Genomic DNA, 22,902 nt, shown 5'->3' with positions numbered 1-22,902 from the left:
TACTTCCTAGATGGATTTTCTTCAGGTTTTTGCCTGCCATATCAGTTCTGCTATACTCACAGACATTATTTTAACAGTTTTGGAAACTTTCGAGTGTTTTCTATCCAAATCATATGAATATCCTAGCTTCTGGGCCTGAGTAGCAGGCAGTTTAATTTGGGCACGCTTTTCATCCAAAATTCCGAATGCTGCCCCCTACCCTAGTGAAGTTAAAACCAGTTCTGGCATTGTGTAGGCCTAGCTGAGCCGACCCCGAATTTGGCTCGATAGGTCATTCGGAGCCAGAGCAGCGACCTTAATTAGTGCTGAAAATTCACGTTTTTCATTGGTTGTTACGGGGTCCCTGAACAAGCTATCGGACAGAAACCTGTAGGGTCGGTCTCTATGGGCTGAGGCGGTTTCAATGTACCTAGTCTTGTGATTCCGGGACTTCTCTAAATGTTGTCTTTTTTGCAATGTTAAATGAATTGAAGACATTGCAAATGGACGAGGCTGTTTCTCAGACTGAGAACCTTCTAGAGACACATAACTCACCGTGCACTACTGACTTAAGCTCTGGAACAGGATTCTAAAGTTTCAGATCTCTAGGTTTGACGGTTCTTTGACGGTTCTTTGAGGGTTCTTTGATGGTTCGAATGCAGGTAACTATTTCAGGCTCTGTGTGTCTGTAAGCCCCACACTATGTCACTCCATATTGACTGTGTGTGTGAGAGAGAGTACAGAAAAATCACATGGAGCCCCAAAACCCGCCTTAATGGATTCGCCTGAACACGCCTCAACTGGATCGTCAACTTAAAAACCACATTTATTTAAGCATCATGAAATGGACTTTGTACGAATTCTGGTAAACTACTATAGATAAATGGCTGGTTACACAGTTGAAGTCAGAAGTTTACATACAGTTAGGTCGGAGTAATTAAAACTCGTTTTTCAACCACTCCACAAATTTCTTGTTAACAAACTATAGTTTTGGCAAGTCGGTTAGGACATCTACTTTGTGCATGACACAAGTCATTTTTCCAACAATTGTTTACAGACAGATTATTTCACTTATAATTCACTGTATCACAATTCCAGCGGGTCAGAAGTTTACATACACCAAGTTGACTGTGCCTTTAAACAGCTTGGAATCTTCCAGAAAATATCATGGCTTTAGAAGCTTCTGATTGACTCAAATGATGTCAATTAGCCTATTGGAGGTGTACCTTTGGATGTATTTCAAGGCCTACCTTCAAACTCAGTGCCTCTTTGCTTGACATCATGGGAAAATCAAAAGAAATCAGCCAAGACCTCAGAATAAATAAATAAAATGGAGACCTCCACAAGTCTGATTCATCCTTGGGAGCAATTTCCAAATGCTTGAAGGTACCACGTTAATCTGTACAAACAATAGTACGCAAGTATAAACACCATGGGACCACTTAGCCGTCATACCGCTCAGGATGGAGACGCGTTCTGTTTCCTAGAGATGAACGTACTTGGTGCGAAAAAGTGCAAATCAATCCCAGAACAGCAAAGGACCTTGTGATGATGCTGGAGGAAACAGGTACAAAAGTACTCACAAAAGTATCTATATCCACAGTAAAACGAGTCCTATATCGACATAACCTGAAAGGCCGCTCAGCAAGGAAGACGACACTGCTCCAAAACCACCATAAAAAAAAAAAGACTACGGTTTGCACATGGAGAAATGTCCTCTGGTCTGATGAAACAAAAATAGAACTGTTTGGCCATAATGACCATCGTTATGTTTGGAGGAAAAAGAGGGATGCTTGCAAGCCGAAGAACACCATCCCAACCATGAAGCACGGGGGTGGCATCATCATGTTGTGGGGGTGCTTTGCTGCAGGAGGAATTGGTGCACTTCACAAAATATATGGCATCATGAGGAAAGAAAATTATGTGGATATATTGAAGCAACATCTCAAGACACCAGTCAAGAAGTTAAAGCTTGGTCGCAAATGAGTCTTCCAAATGGACAATGACCCCAAGCATACTTCCAAAGTTGTGGCAAAATGGCTTAAGGACAACAAAGTCAAGGTATTGGAGTGGCCATCACATAGCCCTGACCTCTATCCTATAGAAAATTTGTGGGCAGAACTGAAAAAGCGTGTGCGAGTAAGGAGGCCTACAAACCTGACTCAGTTACGCCAGCTCTGTTAGGAGGAATGGGCCAAAATTCACCCAACTTATTGTGGGAAGCTTGTGGAAGGCTTCCCAAAACATTTGACTCAAGTTAAACAATTTAAAGGCAATCCTACCAAATAATAATTGATTGTATGTAAACTTCTGACCCACTGGGAATGTGATGAAAGACATAAAAGCTGAAATAAATCACTATTATTCTGACATTTCACATTCTTAAAATAAAGTGATGATCCTAACTGACCTAAAACAGGGAATTTTTACAAGGATTAAATGTCAGGAATTGTGAAAAACCGAGTTTAAATATATTTGGCTACGGTGTATGTAACCTTCCGACTTCAACTGTATTTTTCCTTACACCGTAGGTTTATGTACTTTGACATGAAGCGGTCAAATTAGCACTGTATTACTGTTTTCTACCTTTAAGCCCACAAAATGTGCATTAACTCAAAGAGCGTTGTGGCCTCGATGCCATCTTGTTTCTAGGCTAAAAGTACATTTGGCCACCCCTGTGCTCACCGAGTTTCGTTTGAAGTCTTTTCCGTTTACGAGAAACGGTCATGTCCATTTGTCATATACAGCCAGCTGGTGGAATTTTCCGGAAGAGCAGATTTTTTTATTATTTATTACAATTTGATATTGCGGAAACCAATTGTCCAGGAAACGTATTTTCTTTTTTACTTTCTGGAACACTGGGCCCAGGGGGACGACCTGAGGCCTTCGGCCTATTTTAATAACACTCGCAGACGTCCAGTAAGGGACCATCCATTTGCAATATGAAGATCCTCATCAATCATAAGGGAAATGACACAAGCGTCATCCCAATAAACATTAACCTGCCAGGCAGGCAGCAAATCCCAAATGACAGTTTTGTGGACCTCTCCCATCCCCCCAGTTCTTACACCGGTGGGCTGGAAGATCTCGCCCATCACTGATGGTTAGGAGCCATCAGTTAGTGGGTCAATCATTAAAATCTGCCACAGCTCAGGATTACGTTTGGGTGTTTTTGTGGATGTAGCAAGCCCTTCATTTTTAAAAAGACACATATGATTGTAAAAAAGTATTTACCATGTCGTTTTGTGCAGGGTTTGTCTGGGATCAGCTGTGTGTGTGTGTGTGTGTGTGTGTGTGTGTGTGTGTGTGTGTGTGTGTGTGTGTGTGTGTCCCCTTGGGCCTGGAAGGGACTTCAAAAAAGCTTGATCAACACTCTGGGGAAGGGGCAACACGGTTGCCATGGAGACTCTGTCTGCGACCCAGCTCTGCCCTTATTCCATTGAGACCAACTAAGAAGACAAAAGAGTTACACAGGGCAGGCAGTGGTGTAACCCTGAGAGGAGCTTGTCACTGTTTTGAATCTACACTTAACATAGGAAGTCACGGAAAAGCTAACTTCCTGAGGCCATTCCGTACAAATATGACGCATCAATCCACACACACACCCCCCACTAACCAATATTGAGATTCAGTTCACATACCAAGGCTGGCTTACAGCTAAAGCCTCCCAACAACTCAATGTTAGACCACTATTGTCCTTGATTGCTAAACACGTTTTCATACGGAACCAATCAAGAGGCCTAGATCTAGACAACTTGGCCTCCGGCTAGAAAATAAAAAAAATAAGCCACATGGGTCTTGATAAGTTATTTGTGTGTCTGACAGACAGTTGCAGGAACTAACATGCAAAACAAGCGTGCGAGCGGCATTGGTAGTGGCCCAACCCATGAAAGGCCTAGCCACCGGGAGGAGAAGGAACAACATTGTCTGGCGGTGAAGCTGAACACTTCAAACATGACGTCATTATCCTGGAGATACTCTACTCTCACGCCAGCAGTTACAAAAGCCATAGAAATAACTGGTCTGGTGTTCCTTTTATTCATTCATGCATACAGTACTGCACTGCAAGTACATGCATGAACTACATACAGTATATGTGAACTGCATACATTATGTGTGAACTACGGGGTATTAGCTTTATGGAGTCATCTAGCTAGGTGGAGTTTAAAAAAAGTCATAAGGGACAGAGGCGGCATGAACCACACTAGCTAAATGTAAACTTATGACAAAGTAGTGTACACAATATACGGTTCTGGGATCAGAGATTAAAGTTAGATGAGGAAACAAAAACAACTCTTCCTTCTCATAAAAGTTTAGTTGTTACTAATCAGACTAGATGGTCCCATCAAGGCTCAATATACCATAGTAGCCTTAGGTGAACTATCCCCAGCTATACCTGTATCTTGCGGACAGCAGGCCTCTGACCTTTCCACACCCACTATAGAAGGTCTGACGGTCTCCGTAGCCACATCTAGCCATATCAGGTTTATCCTGGCGAGGTTGTCAACACCAGGCCGGAGAGCCCACACACTCAGCACTCTCCATGGCCTGATTAGCCTCCTACAGATAGAAGGGCTCCAATGGACTTTTCCTGCCTTTCCCACTTCCTGACTGACCCCAGTAAAAGGCCACAACATGTGCATCCTTTCCACCCCAACAGGCCCTCATACAGTACAGTATCTGAGATTACAAGGGAATACGTAAAGGCATTTGTAAGCACTTATTGTGAGTGTGAACAAGAGATGGGAACCCCTAAGTTAAATATTGCACTAGCCAGCTAGCCAACTGGATTTAGAGGCGAAGCTACCTGAGGCTTGTTGTGAGTTTGTGAACAAGAGAATGAGCACCACAGTACCTGAGAGGGGGTCCTTTGCGATGGTCAGCACATTAGGCAGGGTCATCAGGATGAGCTGCTGGAGACTGTCCTGAAAACACAGAGGAGAACATACCGGGTTAAAGTAAGAGCAGGACCAGAGGAAGGAAACCATTGCAGCAGAAGTCCTGTGTTGACTTGTAACCCAGTGCAGGGGTTAACTAATAAAGCCACAGACTCCAGCTAGAACAGAAAGCTTCCACCGGCATGAATTTGAAGGGTGAAGTCGCTAACAGAGCTTGAACAGGGACCCACAGCAAGGTGGGAAAAGGAAACGTATTAAACACAGACAGGAAATATTGATGGAAAGGAGGACCATTTTCAGTTTGTAGAGAACACGTTTGGGGAGGAGGGGGAGTTCATACAGTAATCAACGCAGTGCCCAGCTGTAAGAATCTCCTAGTGAGAGAGAATATGGGCAGGGCTGTAATAACACACACACAAAAAAATTCACAGAACGGTACATGTTGGGAATCAGGAAGGAACACAATCACATACATACAACATGTGCATGCATGTAAGTACTGTTTGTTCTCTCGTTTGTCACACTCACATGGGTAACAAATGGAATGCTCAATGTCTGTGTGTGAGAGAATGGACCAGAGGAACAATGGACACCTTGGTAACAAGCTATAACACACACAGACAGAGTAAACCAGACCCAACACGTCCAAATGACCTTAGCTCCTCGTTCAAACACACACCTACATAGAAAACATTACACCCACACAACTTGACACTGGTAGGTCACCTGTAATGGTTATAGCTGTAAACCCCAGGCACGTACTTCAAACAACTCATTGTCGTAAAATGAAAAACTTGACTGTTGGAGAATTTAACTGAAGTCTGTTTGAATTAAACAGTCTTCAGGTAATAAAGCAGGTTATGTAAATAGGGAAAACTGAAAGATTAGGGTCAAGTTAGCCTCATTGTGAGAGAGAGTGCGAGAGAAAAAGAGAGCAGTGGCACAGAAGTTACTATGACATATTTACTCATTTTCTTTCCCTCCTTTCCCATACAGGTTTCACTGGACTCTAGAGGCATTAGATTAGACAGGCCTGGGGGAGAATCAAAGGGCCTGCCGCCACTACAAGGGAGGGGCCTTCTGTATAGAGGGGCTGGGTGGTGGTGGTGTGGGGTAATGACCACTTTCACTCTCCCTCCCCTCCTATTGCAGCAGACCCTTGGCAGAGGCCCCGGCCTAGCTACAGCTCCATTGTCAGGTAAAAACCGTTGAGCATTCCATTTGTTACCCATGTCATCCTGAGAAACCTCTAACACAAAAAACACCCCCCACTTCTCTGTTTCAAATGCACTGAACTAGAAAGCCAGAGCACAAGATCGGTTAAGAAACAGCAGAACAGAGCAGAGTCTAACTGCCTGCTAGGCTCCTCATCGTACACTAGCCGCAGCTCAGTGAAAATGTCACCAGGTGTTGCTTTTCCTTAGTTCCCCTGGTAGTCCATAAATTCCATTGTGCAAATACATACCATAGATACAGATACATGACATTGATCCAGACATGAAACAATTGTTCTATTCCTTGATTAGCCAGATTTTTACATTATTTTAAAATTAAGTTATGCTCGGCAAGGCTTTGAGTTGCTGTGATAGTTTGTTCCACTCAACAGTGCCAGTATATAAAAAGGTGATCTTACCAGATACTCCACCCTTTTCTCTACAGATAGCCAGACTAGCTGATTAAAATGCTCGACCTTCAGATGAGTACGAGGAGGGAGTTAAGTAGTTTCCTCCCAGATTGCAATTCCTAGGGCTTCCACTAGATGTCAACAGTCTTTAGAAAGAGTTTCAGGCTTGTTTTTTTTTTTTAAATGAGCTAGAATTTGTAGTTTTTCTAAGTGGCTCCCATTTTGTCTGTAGTGTTTGTAGCGCGTTCCGGTGGGTGCGCGTACTTCGTTATTTATCTCCGGTACTGGTCTCTGGTATATTCAGTCTTAAATTGTATTGTTTATTTACATAATAGGGTACCTGAGGATTGATTAGGAACGTTGTTTGACTTGTTTAGAAGAAGTTTATTGGTAACTTACGGGATTCATTTGTATGCATTTTGAACGAGGGAAACCGGTGGATTACAGAGTCAAGCGCACCATTGAAACTTACTTTTTTGGGATATAAAGATGGACTTTATCGAACAAAAAGGACTATTTGTTATGTAGCTGGGACCCTTGTGATTGCAACCAGATGAAGATCTTCAAAGGTAAGTGATTTATTTTATCGCTATATCTGACTTTCGTGACACATCTGCTTGGTTGGAAAATGTATGTAATGCTTGTGTGCAGGGCGCTGTCCTCAGATAATCGCATGGTGTGCTTTCGCTGTAAAGCCTTTTTGAAATCTGATAAAGATAAGTGATTTATGGATTAATGGATTAACTGGATTAATCAAGAAATTAAGCTTTTAAATGATGTATGACACTTGAATTTCTATGAATGTTTAATAATACGATTTCTGTCATTTGAATTTGGCGCTCTGCAATTTCACCGGATGTTGGGCAGGTAGGACGGTAGCGTCCCAATGATCTGTAAGAAGTTAAAACCTTCACGGCCATAGTGTCAACAGTAAAGTACCCATCCAATTCATACCCAAGGTAGCTGACCAAGGTTTTTTGTGTAACCACCGAGTTGCCCACTTGGACACTAAAACCAGGGGAACTTCAAGCTTTACTCTGGATTCTGTTGTTCCAATATGCAGAGAAAGGTTTTCTGAAAGTCATTTACTGATATTGTATAACTCTGCACTAAGGATCTTTTCCACTGAGGCTGTGTTCTTATGGGACACCAGTAGAGCAGAGTCATCTGCATACCAAATCAATTACAATTTGATTTCATATCGTTAACATGTGTATATCTTCATGCTCCTAGACTTTAGTGCTGCATTCGACATCAAATCGAGCCCAACATTCTTTTGGAGGGATTGGAAGCCACATTTGGTTTACGCGGACAAGTTCTTCACTGGTTTACATCTGATCTGTCAGAAAAATATCAGTTAGTCTCTGTGGATGGCTTGTCCTCTGACAAATCAATGGAAAGTTTCGGTGTTCCTCAAGGCTCCATTCTAAGACCACTATTGTTCTCTATCTATCTATCTTACCGCTTGGTAATGTCATTCGGAAACACAACGTCAACATTCACTGCTATGCAGATGACACACAAGCAGTACATTTCGATCAAACATGGTGAAGCCCCAAAATTCCTGTGTTCCAGACATAAGGAAGTGGATGGCAGCAAATGTTTTACTTTTAAATTCAAACAAAACAGAAACACTAGTTCTAGGTCCCAAGAAACAAAGATCTGCTGTCAGATCTGACAATGAATCGATGGTTGTACAGTCGTCTCAAATAAAACTGAAGGACCTAGGCATTACTCTGGACCCGGATCTCCCTTTTGACAATCAAAAAAGATTTCATCTTTAACATTGTAAAAATCTAACTTTTGTCCAGAAATGATTCATTAAAGCTAATCCATGCTTTTGTGACATCAAGATTAGACAACTGGCTACCCAGATAAGGCAATCAAACTTCAGCTAGTGCTAAATATGGCTGCTAGAATCTTGGCTAGAACCCCACAGGCCTCTTTATTGTTCCTAGAATTTCTAAGCAAACAGCTGGACGCAGGGCTTTTGACTATAGAGGTACATTTTTATGGAATGGTCTGCCGATCCACGTGAGAGACGCAGTCTCAGTCTCAACCTTTAAGTCTTTACTGAAGACATCTCTTCAGTAGGTCCTATGATTGAGTGTAGTCTGGCCCATGAGTGTGAAGGTGAATGGAGAGGCACTGGAGTGTTGAACCACCTTTGCCGTCTCTGCCTGGCCGGCTCCCCTCTCTCCACTGGGATTCTCTGCCTCTGACCCCATTACGGGGGCCCTCACTGGCTTGCCCTTCCTGTCCTCGGGCTCATGTAGTGGGGAGATCTACATGGGCTATACTCAGCCTCGTCTCAGGGTAGTAAGTTAGTGGTCTGTTGATATCTCTTTAGTGGTGTGGAGAAAGTGATTTGGCAAGTGGTTGGGGTTATATCTTGCCTGGTTGGCCCTGTCCGGGGCCAACGTTGGACAGGGCTACAGTGTTCCCCGATCTCCCCTGTCTCAGTCGCCAGTATCTATGCTGCAATAGTCTATGTGCCAGGGGGCTAGAGTCAGTCTGTCATATCTGGTGCAATTCTCCTTTGTGATCTTAGGTACCCTCCCTCTAATTCTCCCATCTCTCGCTTTCCCTCTCCCCCCCTCCCGGAGGACCTGAGCCCTAGGATCATGCCTCAGGACAACATGGCCTGATGACTCCTGGCTGTCCATCTGGTTATGCTGCTGATCCAGTTTCTACGGTTTTGCCTGCAGCTATGGAACCCTAACCTGTTCATCAGTCGTGCTACCTTGTGCTGCTGATCCAGTTTCTGGTGTTTTGCCTGAGGCTATGGAACACTAACCTGGAACACTAGCTTGTCACTCTCTCTCTCTCTCTCTCGCCTCCCCTGATAAAGTATGTTAAAAACAATAGACGTGTCAGTGGAGTGGGACTTTCTAAAACCAGACCAAGACAAAGAATATTAGTCTTGCTCTATTCCTCTCTGTTCATAAATTACTTTTTGCAGCACTTTAGACAGCGCACTGAAAATAGATACATCTATAGCTGCCCTTCTCGGTTTTTCTGCCCTTCTTGTGGATAGGGATCACGCTAGCATGTTTCGTAACTGTGGGAACTACCTTGCTCAATCAAGATGTTGATTAAATAAGACTTTACTACTTCTCTGTTATTAACAGATGCTTGGGTTTGGAGGCAACATTACTAAATAAGCATGGTGCATCTGGACTGGAGCCTCTTATGGCCATAAAAACATAAGACTGTCTGACTAGAGGGCCCCATATATCTGTTATTCTGTTACACCTCATCAATATTCAAAACACAGGCTTACGTTCTAGCCGTCACACACCCCCAGGCCTTTTTAGAAAACAGCTCTTAATTGAATGGTTACTTAACTAGATCAATTTAGGGAAGCAACATCATTAAACAATGTCCCATTAAAAGATTTGTATAATATGGCTAGCACTGGGGCTTTGTAGAGGTGTAACAGGCTCAAGCCATCATGTTTCAGCAGGCAGATGATCAGCGAGAGGAAGCTGAGGGAGAACCGCAGCTCTGAGCCCGGCTGCCTATCGGTTTACCCTCTGGAGGACGGGCCAGTGAGGACACTAACAGTAGCTGCAGGTGTTGGCTATGATGCATAGCTAAATAGAGTTCCCTAGCTATCTCGGTCTACGACCCAAATGGCACCATATTCCCATTATAGGGCACTACTTTTGACTAGGCTCTTGTCAAATGTAGAGCACTATAACGAGAATAGGGTGTCATTTGGAAAGCATAATCTCTTTGCCTGGTCAACTCCTGCTGTCAGCTAGTCCAAATCATCTAATTCAGCATAAGAGAAACCAAACCAGTGTAAATTAAACATGACAAAAGCCAGGCAGATGGTGCCTTCAAGGCTCTAACTAGACCTTATTGATGGAGATAGGAGAGAGATATTTGCCTTGTTTTTCCCAGTACTGGGTCATAATCATTAGGCACAAATAAAAAAAAATGTATAATTGAAATGACAAAACAGGGAGGGAGGGACTATATGGACTTGTCCAATCAGAAAAAAATCTATATTTTCAGTTTACCGTTTAAAAAAGGTGATGGAGATGCTATGGTGGGTCCAACTGAACACAACGCTGGTTTATCAGTCATGTTAGTGGAAAACAGGCTGGGACACTAACAAAAAGAGGTCGGGTTTACATTATTGATAAGTGCAGATCGATTTCAGCCTGCAGGAACAGGTGAGGTCATGTTCAGGTACTGGAGTCAAATATCTCCTCTCCTACCCTCTCTCCATTATCCACCCAACAATGATAACTCCTTCAGTACAAAAACTAAAACAGTTTCTGGCTGACCTCATACCTTCGTGTGCTCAGGTGTGTACTGTGCAATAGGTAGACGTGTCCTTGACAACAGCCATCTCCACTGTAAAATCTACCTTTGTTTAAACAGGGAAGTGGGGAGGAGAATGAAAATGACTTCGTGATCATCATCATCATCATCATCTACAGCTCAGTAACATTATGGAACCATCGTTTGAACATGTTGGGGCCAGAGGGTCAAAGAAAGATCACAGGCCAGAAATGTTGGAAGAAAAAAAAAGATGCTTGGGCCCCATTTCCTCTTCCTATGTTGCTATGCAGAACAACACAGAGCTCTGCAATCTAGGAAATCCATAGGTCACGTGTTTTTGTTTGGTTTTCTGGACCTTTGACTTGATGGTTATTTGGAGACCGATTAACCTGTTCACGTAAAGCTGACAGAGGAGCTGTAGACCAAGTGTTTCAAATTCTACATGTACGTCATTAGGAGACGAGTCAGCAAGTGAAAGCAAGCACAAGTGAAAGGTTGAGACAAAAGCAGAGAGAGGAGAGCTTCAGCCTCCTCTCCTCCTCCCCAACCAGCCAAGATCAGGGAGAAAGCCGAGGCAGGCTGGGTAGCTCCGCACCAGTGCTGGGCTCGACACAGTAACGTCAGTCAGAGAACGTTCCCCCAAGCCACAATGCCCCCAATGGGCCTCTCTTCCAATCACCGAGCCTTTCCCCCTCAGCACAGACTGCCCATGGGAACAGCAGGACTCCTGCTTCCACCTACTCCGCCAGGGCTGCTTCAAAGCACCACATACATACATACATACATACATACATACATACATATACATACATACATACAATTGAAGTCGGAAGTTTACATACACCTTAGCCAAATACATTTAAATTCAGTTTCACAATTCCTGACATTTAATCTGAGTAAAAAAATGGCCTGTCTGAGGATCACCACTTTGTTTTAAGAATGTGAAATGTCAGAATAATAGAGATATATTTGAGCTTTAATTTCTTTCATCATATTCCCAGCGGGTCAGAAGACATACATACACTCAATTAGTATTTGGTAGCATTGCCTTTAAATTGTTTAACTTGGGTCAAATGTTTTGGGTAGCCTCCCACAAGCTTCCCACAATAAGTGGGAATTTTGGCCCATTCCTCCTAACAGAGCTAGTGTAACTGAGTCAGGTTTGTAGGCCTCCTTGCTCGCACACGCTTTTCCAGTTCTGCCAACAAATTTTCTAAAGGATTGAGGTCAGGGCTTTGTGATGGCCTCTCCAATACCTTGATTTTGTTGTCCTTAAGCCATTTTGCCACAACTTGGGAAGTATGCTTGGGGTCATTGTCCATTTGGAAGACCCATTTGCGACCAAGCTTCAACTTCCTGACTGATGTCTTGAGATGTTGCTTCAATATATCCACATCATTTTCTTTCCTCATTATGCCATCTATTTTGTAAAGTGCACCAGTCCCTCCTGCAGCAAAGCACCCCCACAACATGATGCTGCTGATGGTGTTCTTTGGCTTGCAAGCCTCCCCCTTGTGCACTATTGTTTGTACAGATGAACGTGGTTCCTTCAGGTATTTGGAAATTGCTCCCAAGGATGAACCAGACTTATGGAGGTCTACAATTGTTTTTCTGAGGTCTTGGCTGATTTCTTTGAATTTTCCCATGATGTCAAGCAAAGGGGCACTGAGTTTGAAGGTAGGCCTTGAAATACATCCACAGGTACACCTCCAATTGACTCAAATGATGTCAAATTAGCCTATCAGAAGCTTCTAAACCCATGACATTTTCTGGAATTTTCCAAGCTGTTTAAAAGCACAGTCAACTTAGTGTATGTAAACTTCTGACCCACTGGAATTGAGATAGATTATTTCACTTATAATTCACTGTCTAAACAATTGTTGGAAAAATGACTTGTGTCATGCACAAAGTAGATGTCCTAACCGAATTGCCAAAACTATAGTTTGTTAACAACAAATTTGTGGAGTGGTTGAAAAACGAGTTTAAATGACTCCAACCTTAGTGTATGTAAACTTCCGACTTCAACTGTACATACTAATGTGTGTACTGTGTAACTGGGAGAAAGCAGAGGCAATCTCATCCATTTAGGTATTGCACTTAAAATAAAGAAATTCCTTTCCCCCATTTTATTCCAATGTCCTGTATTTTAGTTGTACACTGTAAACAAATGGGCTGTATAGACAGAGCTCCATGACCAGGTATTATAAGAGGAAGAGAGACCACACCCAAAACAGTTTTCCTGAGGAGAAGACAACACTGGTCTATAAACAGTGCTGCTGCTGCTGTGTTAGGGAAGCCCTACATTAAGTATGAAGCTCTTGTACTACGGGATGAGGCCCCACAAGCACATTATATAAACTCAGCAAAAAAAAGAAACGTCCTCTCACTGTCAACTGCGCTTAAATTCAGCAAACTTAACATGTGTAAATATTTGTATGAACATAAGATTCAACAGACAAACTAAACAAGTTCCACAGCTGCAACCAGCTGAATTAAGTACTGCAGTGCATCTCCTCCTCATGGACTGCACCAGATTTGCCAGTTCTTGCTGTGAGATGTTACCCCACTCTTCCACCAAGGCACCTGCAAGTTCCCAGACATTTCTGGGGGGAATGGCCCTAGCCCTCCGATCCAACAGGTCCCAGACGTGCTCAATGGGATTGTGATCCGGGCTCTTCGCTGGCCATGGTAGAACACTGACATTCCTGTCTTGCATGAAATCACACACACAGAATGAGCAGTATGGCTGGTGGCATTGTCATGCTGGAGGGTCATGTCAGGATGAGCCTGCAGGAAGGGTACCACATGAGGGAGGAGGATGTCTTCCCTGTAACGCACAGCGTTGAGATTGCCTGCAATGACAAGCTCAGTCCGTGATGTGACACACCACCCCAGACCATGACAGACCCTCCATCTGCAAATCAAATCAATCCCGCTCCAGAGTACCGGCCTCAGTGTAACGCTCATTCCTCTGACAAACACAAATCCGACCATCACTCGTCAGTGAAGAGCACTTTTTGCCAGTCCTGTCTGGTCCAGCAAAGGTGGGTTTGTGCCCATGTTTTTGCCGGTGATGTCTGGTGAGGATATGCCTTACAACAGGCCTACAAGCCCTCACTCCAGCATCTCTCAGCCTATTGCGGACAGTCTGAGCACTAATGGAGGGATTGTGCGTTCCTGGTGTAACTTGGGCAGTTGTTGTTGCCATCCGGTACCCGTCCCGCAGGTTATGTTCGGATGTACCAATCCTGTGCAGGTGTTACACGTGGTCGGCCACTGCGAGGACGATCAGCTGTCCGTCCTGTCTCCCTGTAGCGCCGTCTTAGGTGTCTCACAGTACGGACTGTGAGGCCCTCGAGGGTGTCACAACTAGGAACAGTCTGGCATTGTTCCAAACCAACACCTTGCACCCACCTGCCACCCTACCTACCTAAACAAACAGCAGAATAACTGAAGATATTACCAGGCTGCACTGGAAACAGATTAGGACCTGCCTCCGTCACAGGGTACACACTGGCTATCTGGGTTGTTTATGTCACATTACAGTGAATGAAAAACGCTAAAAAAGGCCCAGTCAATCTTTTTTTTTTCTCTCGATTTTGGTTGAGTGGATGTGCAGTGAAAATCCCAGAGAGTGGATCAATAGCCATTGTTGAATAGAACAGCCTGGTGAGTGAGAATTTCATCATGTACCAGGGACCCATTTAAAAAATGCACACCTTCGCCCCCCTTGGTCTGACCGCTGACCCAGGCTATGATCAATAACACAGCTAAGCACACTCCCCTGTGTGTGCGCGTGCACGCACACGTGAGAGAAACAACTTGTCAATTAAGTTCCCACAATGTATGCGGCCCATCTCCCTTGCTAATTGACCCCTTGCACCATATTCCCTGTGGGGAAGACAGCCTTCCTCTCACAGCACTGACTACACATCTGTAAGCACTCATATCTATATCATTCTGTGAATGCTTCTGAAATAGTACAGAAAGCGTCTCTCTGCACTGATGATTGCATATGCCGAGCTACAGTGCCTGCAATCAGAGCTTCAGAATTCTAATCACAGGGTGCTGAATTATTTCTCACCTGGGCGTCTAGTCTACAGTTAAGTCACTAACCACAGAGTATCACATAGCCTGTATGGTTTTATAAAGTGTGAGCGATGGGGAATAATTGTCCGTGTAGATACAAATATACTGTACAGAAAACAGAGACAACAGAGTGATTTGTTGAAAAGACAAAGGGGCTAAAATAAGAAGGAATAGAGCTAGTATAGAACTTATTCAACACTGGATTAAACAAATGCTCAAACTTGACAGAGTGAGTAAATAGGGTACCAAGTCTTCCCAGCCTCAGACACATGACTGCAACAAACACTAGGCTGACTGGGAGGTTCGCCGCTGTTCACATTTCAAAGACTTTTCTCTGTAACAAATGAATGAGAAATCATTCATAAACAGAAAATTATTATTTTTGGCTGTCTGCCATATTTCATAGCCCAGACTGCATTAAGGCTTCTTGCCAAAAGACCTGGGACAAGGACACCCCAGTTGAAAAGAAAGACACACAAAAGAATAAGACTGAAGCAATGTCCGAGACCCCACACTTGATAAATCCCACTGTGTGTGTCTCAGAGCCGATACACCCACCACCAGGCCTACTAACGCCCCATTCAGTGTGAATGCAACAGCAGGCTGGAAAGTGCCATTCCTGCCACCATGATAACCCCGCCCCCCACTTCTCCTCTCCTTTATTGACTGAGTACGATGACACCTCCCCTGAACTCCCCTATCCCCTCCCCCAGCATCCATTGAGGGGACGCAGTCTTGTGGAACCCTCCCCAGCTGTTCCATTCTCCTCTGCTGAGACGGTCTGAGGGCCAGAGTGGGTTGACATGATCATGTCCCTATGAGTGGAGAGTGTAGAGGTCTGGGGGTCAGTGTGATAAGGCATGGGTTGACCGGGATAGGGTGACTTGATGACCAAGCCCCTATGGGGTACAAGCAGGGCTGGAGCTGATGCTAGTCTAGTGCCTTTACAGAGTACAGTACACCCGTCTCTACAGCCTAGGGCAACCTGGCTGCTGGAAACCAGTGAGTGCCTGTATCGTTGCTTCTATAGCCCAGTGGCAGCAGACCCCTGAAGCTATGAACAGAGGAAGCCAAGTCACCCCTCCATGGGGTGTATGGCCCTGATTATGTTGCTCTGTTTGGGCCCAGTGCCACAGAGGACAGGTTGGCAGCAAATGGTGTATTAAAGTAAAACAGATGCCTATCAAAATACTGTTAACGAACACAGTCATGGCAGAAATGGCCCATATGGCAATTAAATGCAGACAGACATCACCCACATGCTTTCCAGCGGAAACAGTTCGTGCGTATATTATGAAGTCATTTTCTGACATTTTGGACTTGGGTAAGGGTTTTTCAGCTGTTCGGGCACACATTTCTTTCTTAAGGCAAGCCGAAGTCAGTAGCCAGAGTTCACACCCCTTCGTCGGTGATTCGTCAACAGTAGGGATTCTTCGAATCGTTTTCATGCACATTCTTTGGAGAAATACTGCATCAAACATCTTAGATGAAAAATTGGACGACTAAGATCTCCGACAAAAACGTCAAAATTAATGACAGAACTCGAGTTCAGATAAATTGGGACAACTTTGAGGAACTAAGTCTCAAAAGCACTGGCTACAGCGTCTCAAATTTTTTCAAGCGAAGGTCTTTCAGGGAGTGTGTGAGCACACGTGTTCGGTTTGGCTAGCCGCCAGCTGAACGGAAGCATGCTGACGCCTTTAGCAATCTGAGATCAATACAAAAAACAGAAACCCCCCCCCCACACCCACACTGGCTGCCTGTGGCCTGAAATAACTCAGCCAATCATACAGTCAGTCAGGATGTGGACTGGCTGGATCTAGACTAGAGAGGGTTCGCCACATTAGTCAGACCTGGGGTTCTTCACACATTTCAGATCAGCTAGGGGCTTCATGCTCTGGCGGTATTGGGTAAATAAACTCAGCAAAAAAAAGAAACAACCTCTCACTGTCAACTGCATTTATTTTCAGCAAACTTAACATATGTAAATATTTGAACGGACATAAGATTCAACAACTGAGACAAACTGAACAAGTTCCACAGACATGTGACTAACATAAATGGAATAATGTGTCCCTGAACAAAGGGGGGGAGGGGGGGGTTAATTCCCGGACACTTCTGGGGGGGGGGGAAATGGCCCTAGCCCTCACCCTCCAATCCAACAGGTCCCAGACGTGCTCAATGGGACTGAGATCCGGGCTCTTCGCTGGCCATGGCAGAACACTGACACTAATGTCTTGCAGGAAATCACGCACAGAACGAGCAGTATGGCTGGTGTCATTGTCATGCTGGAGGGTCATGTCAGGATGAGCCTGCAGGAAGAGTACCACATGAGGGAGGTCTTCCCTGTAATGCACAGTGTCGAGATAGCTTGTTGTCATTGCAGGCACAGTCTGATGATGCCGCGACACACCGCCCCAGACCATGACGGACCCTCCACCTCCAAATTGATCCCCCTCCACAGTACAGGCCTCGATGTAACGCTCATTCCTTCGACGATAAACGCAAATCCGACCATCACTCCTGGTGAGACAACACGGCGCCTCGTCAGTGAAGAGCACTTTTTGCCAGTCCTGTTTGGTCCAGCGACGGTGGGTATATGCCCATAGGCGACGTTGCTGGTGATGTCTGGTGAGGATCTGCCTTAAAAACAGGCCTACAAGCCCTCAGTCCAGCCTCTCTCAGCCTATTGCGGACAGCCTGAACACTGTTGGAGGGATTGTGCATTCCTGGTTTAACTTGGGCAGTTGTTGTTGCCGCCATCCTGTACCTGTCCCGCAGGTGATGTTCGGATGTACCGATCCTGTGCAGGTGTTGTTACACATGGTCTGCCACTGTCTCACAGTATGGACATTGCAATTTATTGCCCTGGCCACATCTGCAGTCCTCATGCCTCCTTGCAGCATGCCTAAGGCACGTTCACGCAGATGAGCAGGGACCCTGGGCATCTTTCTTTTGGCGTTTTTCTAGAGTCAGTAGAAAGGCCTCTTTAGTGTCCTAAGTTTTCATAACTGTGACCTTAATTGCCTACCGTCTAATCTGTTAGTGTCTTAACCGTTCCACAGGTGCATGTACATTAGTTGTTTATGGTTCATTGAACAAGCATGGGAAACAGTGGTTAAACCCTTTACAATTAATATCTGTGAAGTCATTTGGATTTTTACAAATTATCTTTGAAAGACAGGGTCCTGAAAAAGGGACATTTCTTTTTTTGCTGAGTTTATGTAGACTACTAAAAACCTCATTCATCAGTTACACACAGTGACAAAGCTGTCTTTAGAACCAACAAGCCACCACACAGTCGAGAGATTATGGAATCTAGTGGTGGTGCAGAATGCCATATCACCACAAGATAAGTGGAGCGGAACGCTTCAGTGGTCTCTCTATGTAGGCTATGAGTCAGTGGTCTCCATGGGCGGCAGGTAGCCTAGCGTTTAAGAGCGTTGGCCAGTAACCGAAAAGGTCGTTGGATCGAATCCCCAAGCCGACTAGGTGACAAATCTGTTGGTCACTCAGGATAAGAGCGTCTGCTAAATGACTTAAACGTAACTGTAAAAACATTTAAATAAACATGCTACAATTTCAAAGACATAGTTAGTGTTACAGTTCATAAAAGGACTTCAGGAAATTGAAATGAATTCATTAGGCCCTGATCTATGGATTTCACATGGCTGGAAATACAGATATGCATCTGTGGTCACAGATAAAAAATTAAAATACATTTAAGTAGGGGTGTGGATCAGAAAACCAGTCAGTATCTGGTGTGACCACCATTTGTCTTATGTGAGGCCGGTTGGACGTACTGCCAAATTTTCTAAAACAACATTGGAGGCAGCTTATGGTAGTGAAATTAACATTCAATTCCCCAGCAACAGCTCTGGTGGACATTCCTACAGTCAGCATGCCAATTGCACCCTCAACACTTCAGACATCTGTGGCGTTGTGTTGTGTGACAAAACTGCACATTTTAGAGTGGCCTTTTATAGTCCCCAGCACAAGGTGCACCTGTGTAATGATCATGCTGTTTACTCAGCTTCTTGATATGTCACACCTGTCAGGTGGATGGATTATCTTGGCAAAGGACAGCTCATCAAACAGGGGATCAACACTTTACATGTACAGTTTATATTTTTGTTCAGTATATGTCGGAGTCGGTCCAGGAAACAATCAATCATGCCGAGTTACATGGAGCAGCCGCTGACCCACAGGCCAACCACATACAGGTAATCAAGCTGCTACACCAATGTCAGCATGTGGGCTGGAGTTTATGGAATCTGGTGTATTGAACCTCTTCCCCCCCCCACAACCTAAGTGGAGCAATTTCTTTAGTATTCTCCGTGTACGAGTCTATCCAGGAAAATGAGGAAACCATATTTAACAGGTCCTGTTCATTCAAATCAAATTGTCACATGCTTCATAAACAACAGGTGTAGACTAACAGTGAAATGCTTACTTACGAGCCCTTCCAAACAATGCAGAATACAAACATTAAAATAATAGGAAAAAATAGCAATGACAGCTTGGCTATATACATGGGGTACCAGTACAGAGTCGATGTGCAGGGGTACGAGGATATTAAGGTAGATACCTTATGTACATATAGGTAGAGGTAAAGTGACGAGGCAACAGGATAGATAATCGACAGTAGCAGCAGTGTATGTGATGAGTGTGGAAGTGTGTGTGTGGCAAATGTGTGCCTGTGTGCACGTGTTGTGTGAGAGTGTGTGTTTAAGTGTCAATGTAAGTATGTGTGAGTAGAGTCCAATATGTGTGCATAGAGTCAAAAAGAGTTAGTGCAAAAAAAGGGTCAACGCAGATAGTCCGGGTAAACTATTTAGCAGTCTCATGGCTTGGGAGTAGAAGCTGTTCATGAGCCTTTTGGTCTTAGAGACTTAGCGCTGCGGTACCGTTTGCCATGCGGTACTGGAAAGACAGTCTATGACATGGGTGGCTGGAAGCTTTGACAATTTTTGGGGCCTTCCTCTGACACCGCCTGGTATAGAGGTCCTGGACGGCAGGGAGTTCGACTCCCGTGATGCACTGGGCCATACGCACTACTAGAGGTCGACCGATTATGATTTTTCAACGCCGATACAGATTAAAATCGGACGATTTTTTTATATATAAATAATAATAATGACAATTACAACAATAATGAATGAACACTTATTTTAACTTAATATAATACATCAATAAAATCTATTTAGTCTCAAATAAATAATGACATGTTCAATTTGGTTTAAATAATGCAAAAACAAAGTGTTGGAGAAGAAAGTAAAAGTGCAATATGTGCCATGTAAAAAAGCTAACGTTTAAGTTCCTTGCTCAGAACATATGAAAGCTGGTGGTTCCTTTTAACCTGAGTCTTCAATATTCCCAGGTAAGAAGTTTTAGGTTGTAGTTATTATATTACAATCTCTCTCTATACCATTTGTATTTCATATACCTTTGACTATTGGATGTTCTTATAGGCACTATAGTATTTCCAGCCTAATCTCGGGAGTTGATAGGCTTGAAGTCAAACAGCGCAATGCTTGAAGCACAGCGAAGAGCTGCTAGCAAATGCACGAAAGTGCTGTTTGAATGAATGCTTACGAGCCTGCTGCTGCCTACCACCGCTCAGTCAGACTGCCCTATCAAATCGTAGACTTAATTATAATATAATAACGCACAGAAATACGAGCCTTAGGTCATTAATATGGTCGAATCCGAAAACTATCATTTCGAAAACAAAACGTTTATTCTTTCAGTGAAATACGGAACCGTTCCGTATTTTATCTAACAGGTGGCATCCATAAGTCTAAATATTGCTGTTACATTGCACAACCTTCAATGTTATGTCATAATTATGTAAAATTCTGGCAAATTAATGATGGTCTTCGTTAGGAAGAAATGGTCTTCAAACAGTTCTCAACGAGCCAGGCGGCCCAAACTGCTGCATATACCCTGACTCTGCTTGCACAGAACGCAAGAAGTGACACAATTTCCCTAGTTAAAATAAATTCATGTTAGCAGGCAATATTAACTAAATATGCAGGTTTAAAAATATATACTTGTGTATTGATTTTAAGAAAAGGCATTGATGTTTATGGTTAGGTACACATTGGTGCAACGCCAGTGCTTTTTTCACGAATGCACTTTAAGTCACCCGTTTGGCGAAGTAGGCTGTGATTCAATGACAAATTAACAGGCACCGCATCGATTATATGCAACGCAGGACAAGCTAGATAAACTAGTAATATCATCAACCATGTGTAGTTAACTAGTGATTATGTTAAGATTGATTGTTTTTTTATAAGATAAGTTTAATGCTAGCTAGCACCTTACCTTGGCTCCTTGCTGCAATCGCATAACAGGTAGTCAGCCTGCCACGCAGTCTCCTCGTGGAGTGCAGTGTAATCAGCCATAATCGGTGTCCAAAAATGACAATTACTGATTGTTATGAAAACTTGAAATCGGCCAGAATTAAAAATCGGCCATTCCAATTACGCACTACCCTCTGTAGCGGATTGCGGTTGGACGCCAAGCAGTTGCCAAACCAAGCGGTGATGCAGCCAGTAAAGATGCTCTCAATGGTGCAGCTGTAGAACTTTGAGGATCTGAGGGCCCATGCCAAATCTTTTCAGCCTCCTGGGGGGGGGGGGCACTGTTGTGCTCTTGGAGTGGTTGGACAATTATAGGTCCTTAGCAATGTGGTCACCGGGGAACTTGATTGAAGCTCTCGACCCGCTCCACTACAGCCCTGTTGATGTGAATGGGGGCGTGTTTGGCCCTCAGTTTCCTGTAGCTCGCGATAAGCTCATTTGTCTTGCCCACATTGAGGGAGATGTTGTCCTGGCGTCTAGTTGGTGATCAGGCCCACCAGCGTCGTGTCATCAGCAAAGTTGGTGTTGGAGTCGTGCGCGGCCACGCAGTCGTGGTTAAACAGGGAGTACAGGAGGGGACTAAGCACACACCCCTGAGGGGCCTCCGTGTTGAGGGTCAGCGTAAACAAAGATCAGCCTTTCCTCTGCTCATAAGCCACTGAACCACAGGGCAACCACCACATACAGGTAAACGACACACCAGCCAAAGGTCAGAATGTCCAAAACACTAGGACTGGGAATGGTGCTCCTCATCTAGGGCACAGGCATCCGTGAGAGAATGTTAAGAGTTAAAAGTAAGTCAGAGGCCTTGTTTTTGTTTCCCATGGCAGCGGTCTCAGGAGGGGGTTTCCTGCACTGGGGGGTGGGGAGCCACACACATCCAGGCTTCAGAGGTAACAACAAAAGAGAGAAAAATACTTGAGAAGGACAGGGAGAGAGAGCTAGCGAGCGAACGAGCAAGAGTGTGCTACATAGGAAACAAGTGTGCTAGGTAGGAAAAGGAATAGGACGAAAGGAGAGATGAGAGAACATAAAAGAAAGGAGAATGCCTGTGGCTCTTGTGCTGGTCTCGAGAGCTTTACAGCTGAATACCGTAGCTAACAGTGAAGAAACTGAACACCTCTGGGAAAAGAGAGGAGAGCCAGGAGGCCAAATCAGAGTACCCCATGCCTCAACCCCAGCCTCAGCTGCAATGCAGTACAATAGACTCCACACTGCCCAATCTACAGACAGTCCCAAGCCAAAAACCTTCTGCTTAATGCCTTTGCAAGCTAGACTAGGCTGCATTCAAAAGATGCATGTCTGTGCCACATGTAGGTCCATTTGCAGGGTGATAGGAGCATCACACATACACCAAACTACACCAAACTACACAAAGCACAGGTGATGGATAGAAGGTACTTGAGGCATAATACAGCAGGACCTGAGAGCTGTGTCCTGACTGACAACACAGTTCTCCTGTAACACATCTGAGAATGAAAGAGTCATGTTACAGTGAGGTGGAGTGCCCTGACTCTCCAGACAATAGCCCCCCCCCCCCGTGTCCCCATTGTCCAGGTTTTGGTGGGACGCTTTATGGTGCAGCGCACAGAGACTGTTATTTGGGAGCTAATCTAATTTGGGGAGAGTATATAAGGGGGGAGTCGGGGGA

General features: G+C 44.3%; 1 protein-coding gene across 2 annotated transcripts in view; it reads right to left on the bottom strand.

The window, feature by feature from the left end:
• LOC106601343 (protein Daple) overlaps positions 1 to 22,902 on the bottom strand; it is an 87,202-nt gene that overhangs the window by 52,054 nt on the left and 12,246 nt on the right. For both annotated transcript variants that reach the window (XR_006769652.1, XM_014193488.2), the window contains exon 4: positions 4,835 to 4,904. Coding sequence is in view for 1 of the 2 variants with exons in the window: in XM_014193488.2 (XP_014048963.2) it covers positions 4,835 to 4,904 (70 nt within the window). In the remaining variant the exon portion in view is untranslated. The remainder of the gene's footprint in view (positions 1 to 4,834; positions 4,905 to 22,902) is intronic.

Source organism: Salmo salar, chromosome ssa01 (genome assembly GCF_905237065.1).
Source record: "Salmo salar chromosome ssa01, Ssal_v3.1, whole genome shotgun sequence".
NCBI classification, from domain to species: domain Eukaryota; kingdom Metazoa; phylum Chordata; class Actinopteri; order Salmoniformes; family Salmonidae; genus Salmo; species Salmo salar.
Note: the sequence above shows the minus strand (reverse complement) of the source record. Positions and strands in the feature narration are given on the sequence as shown.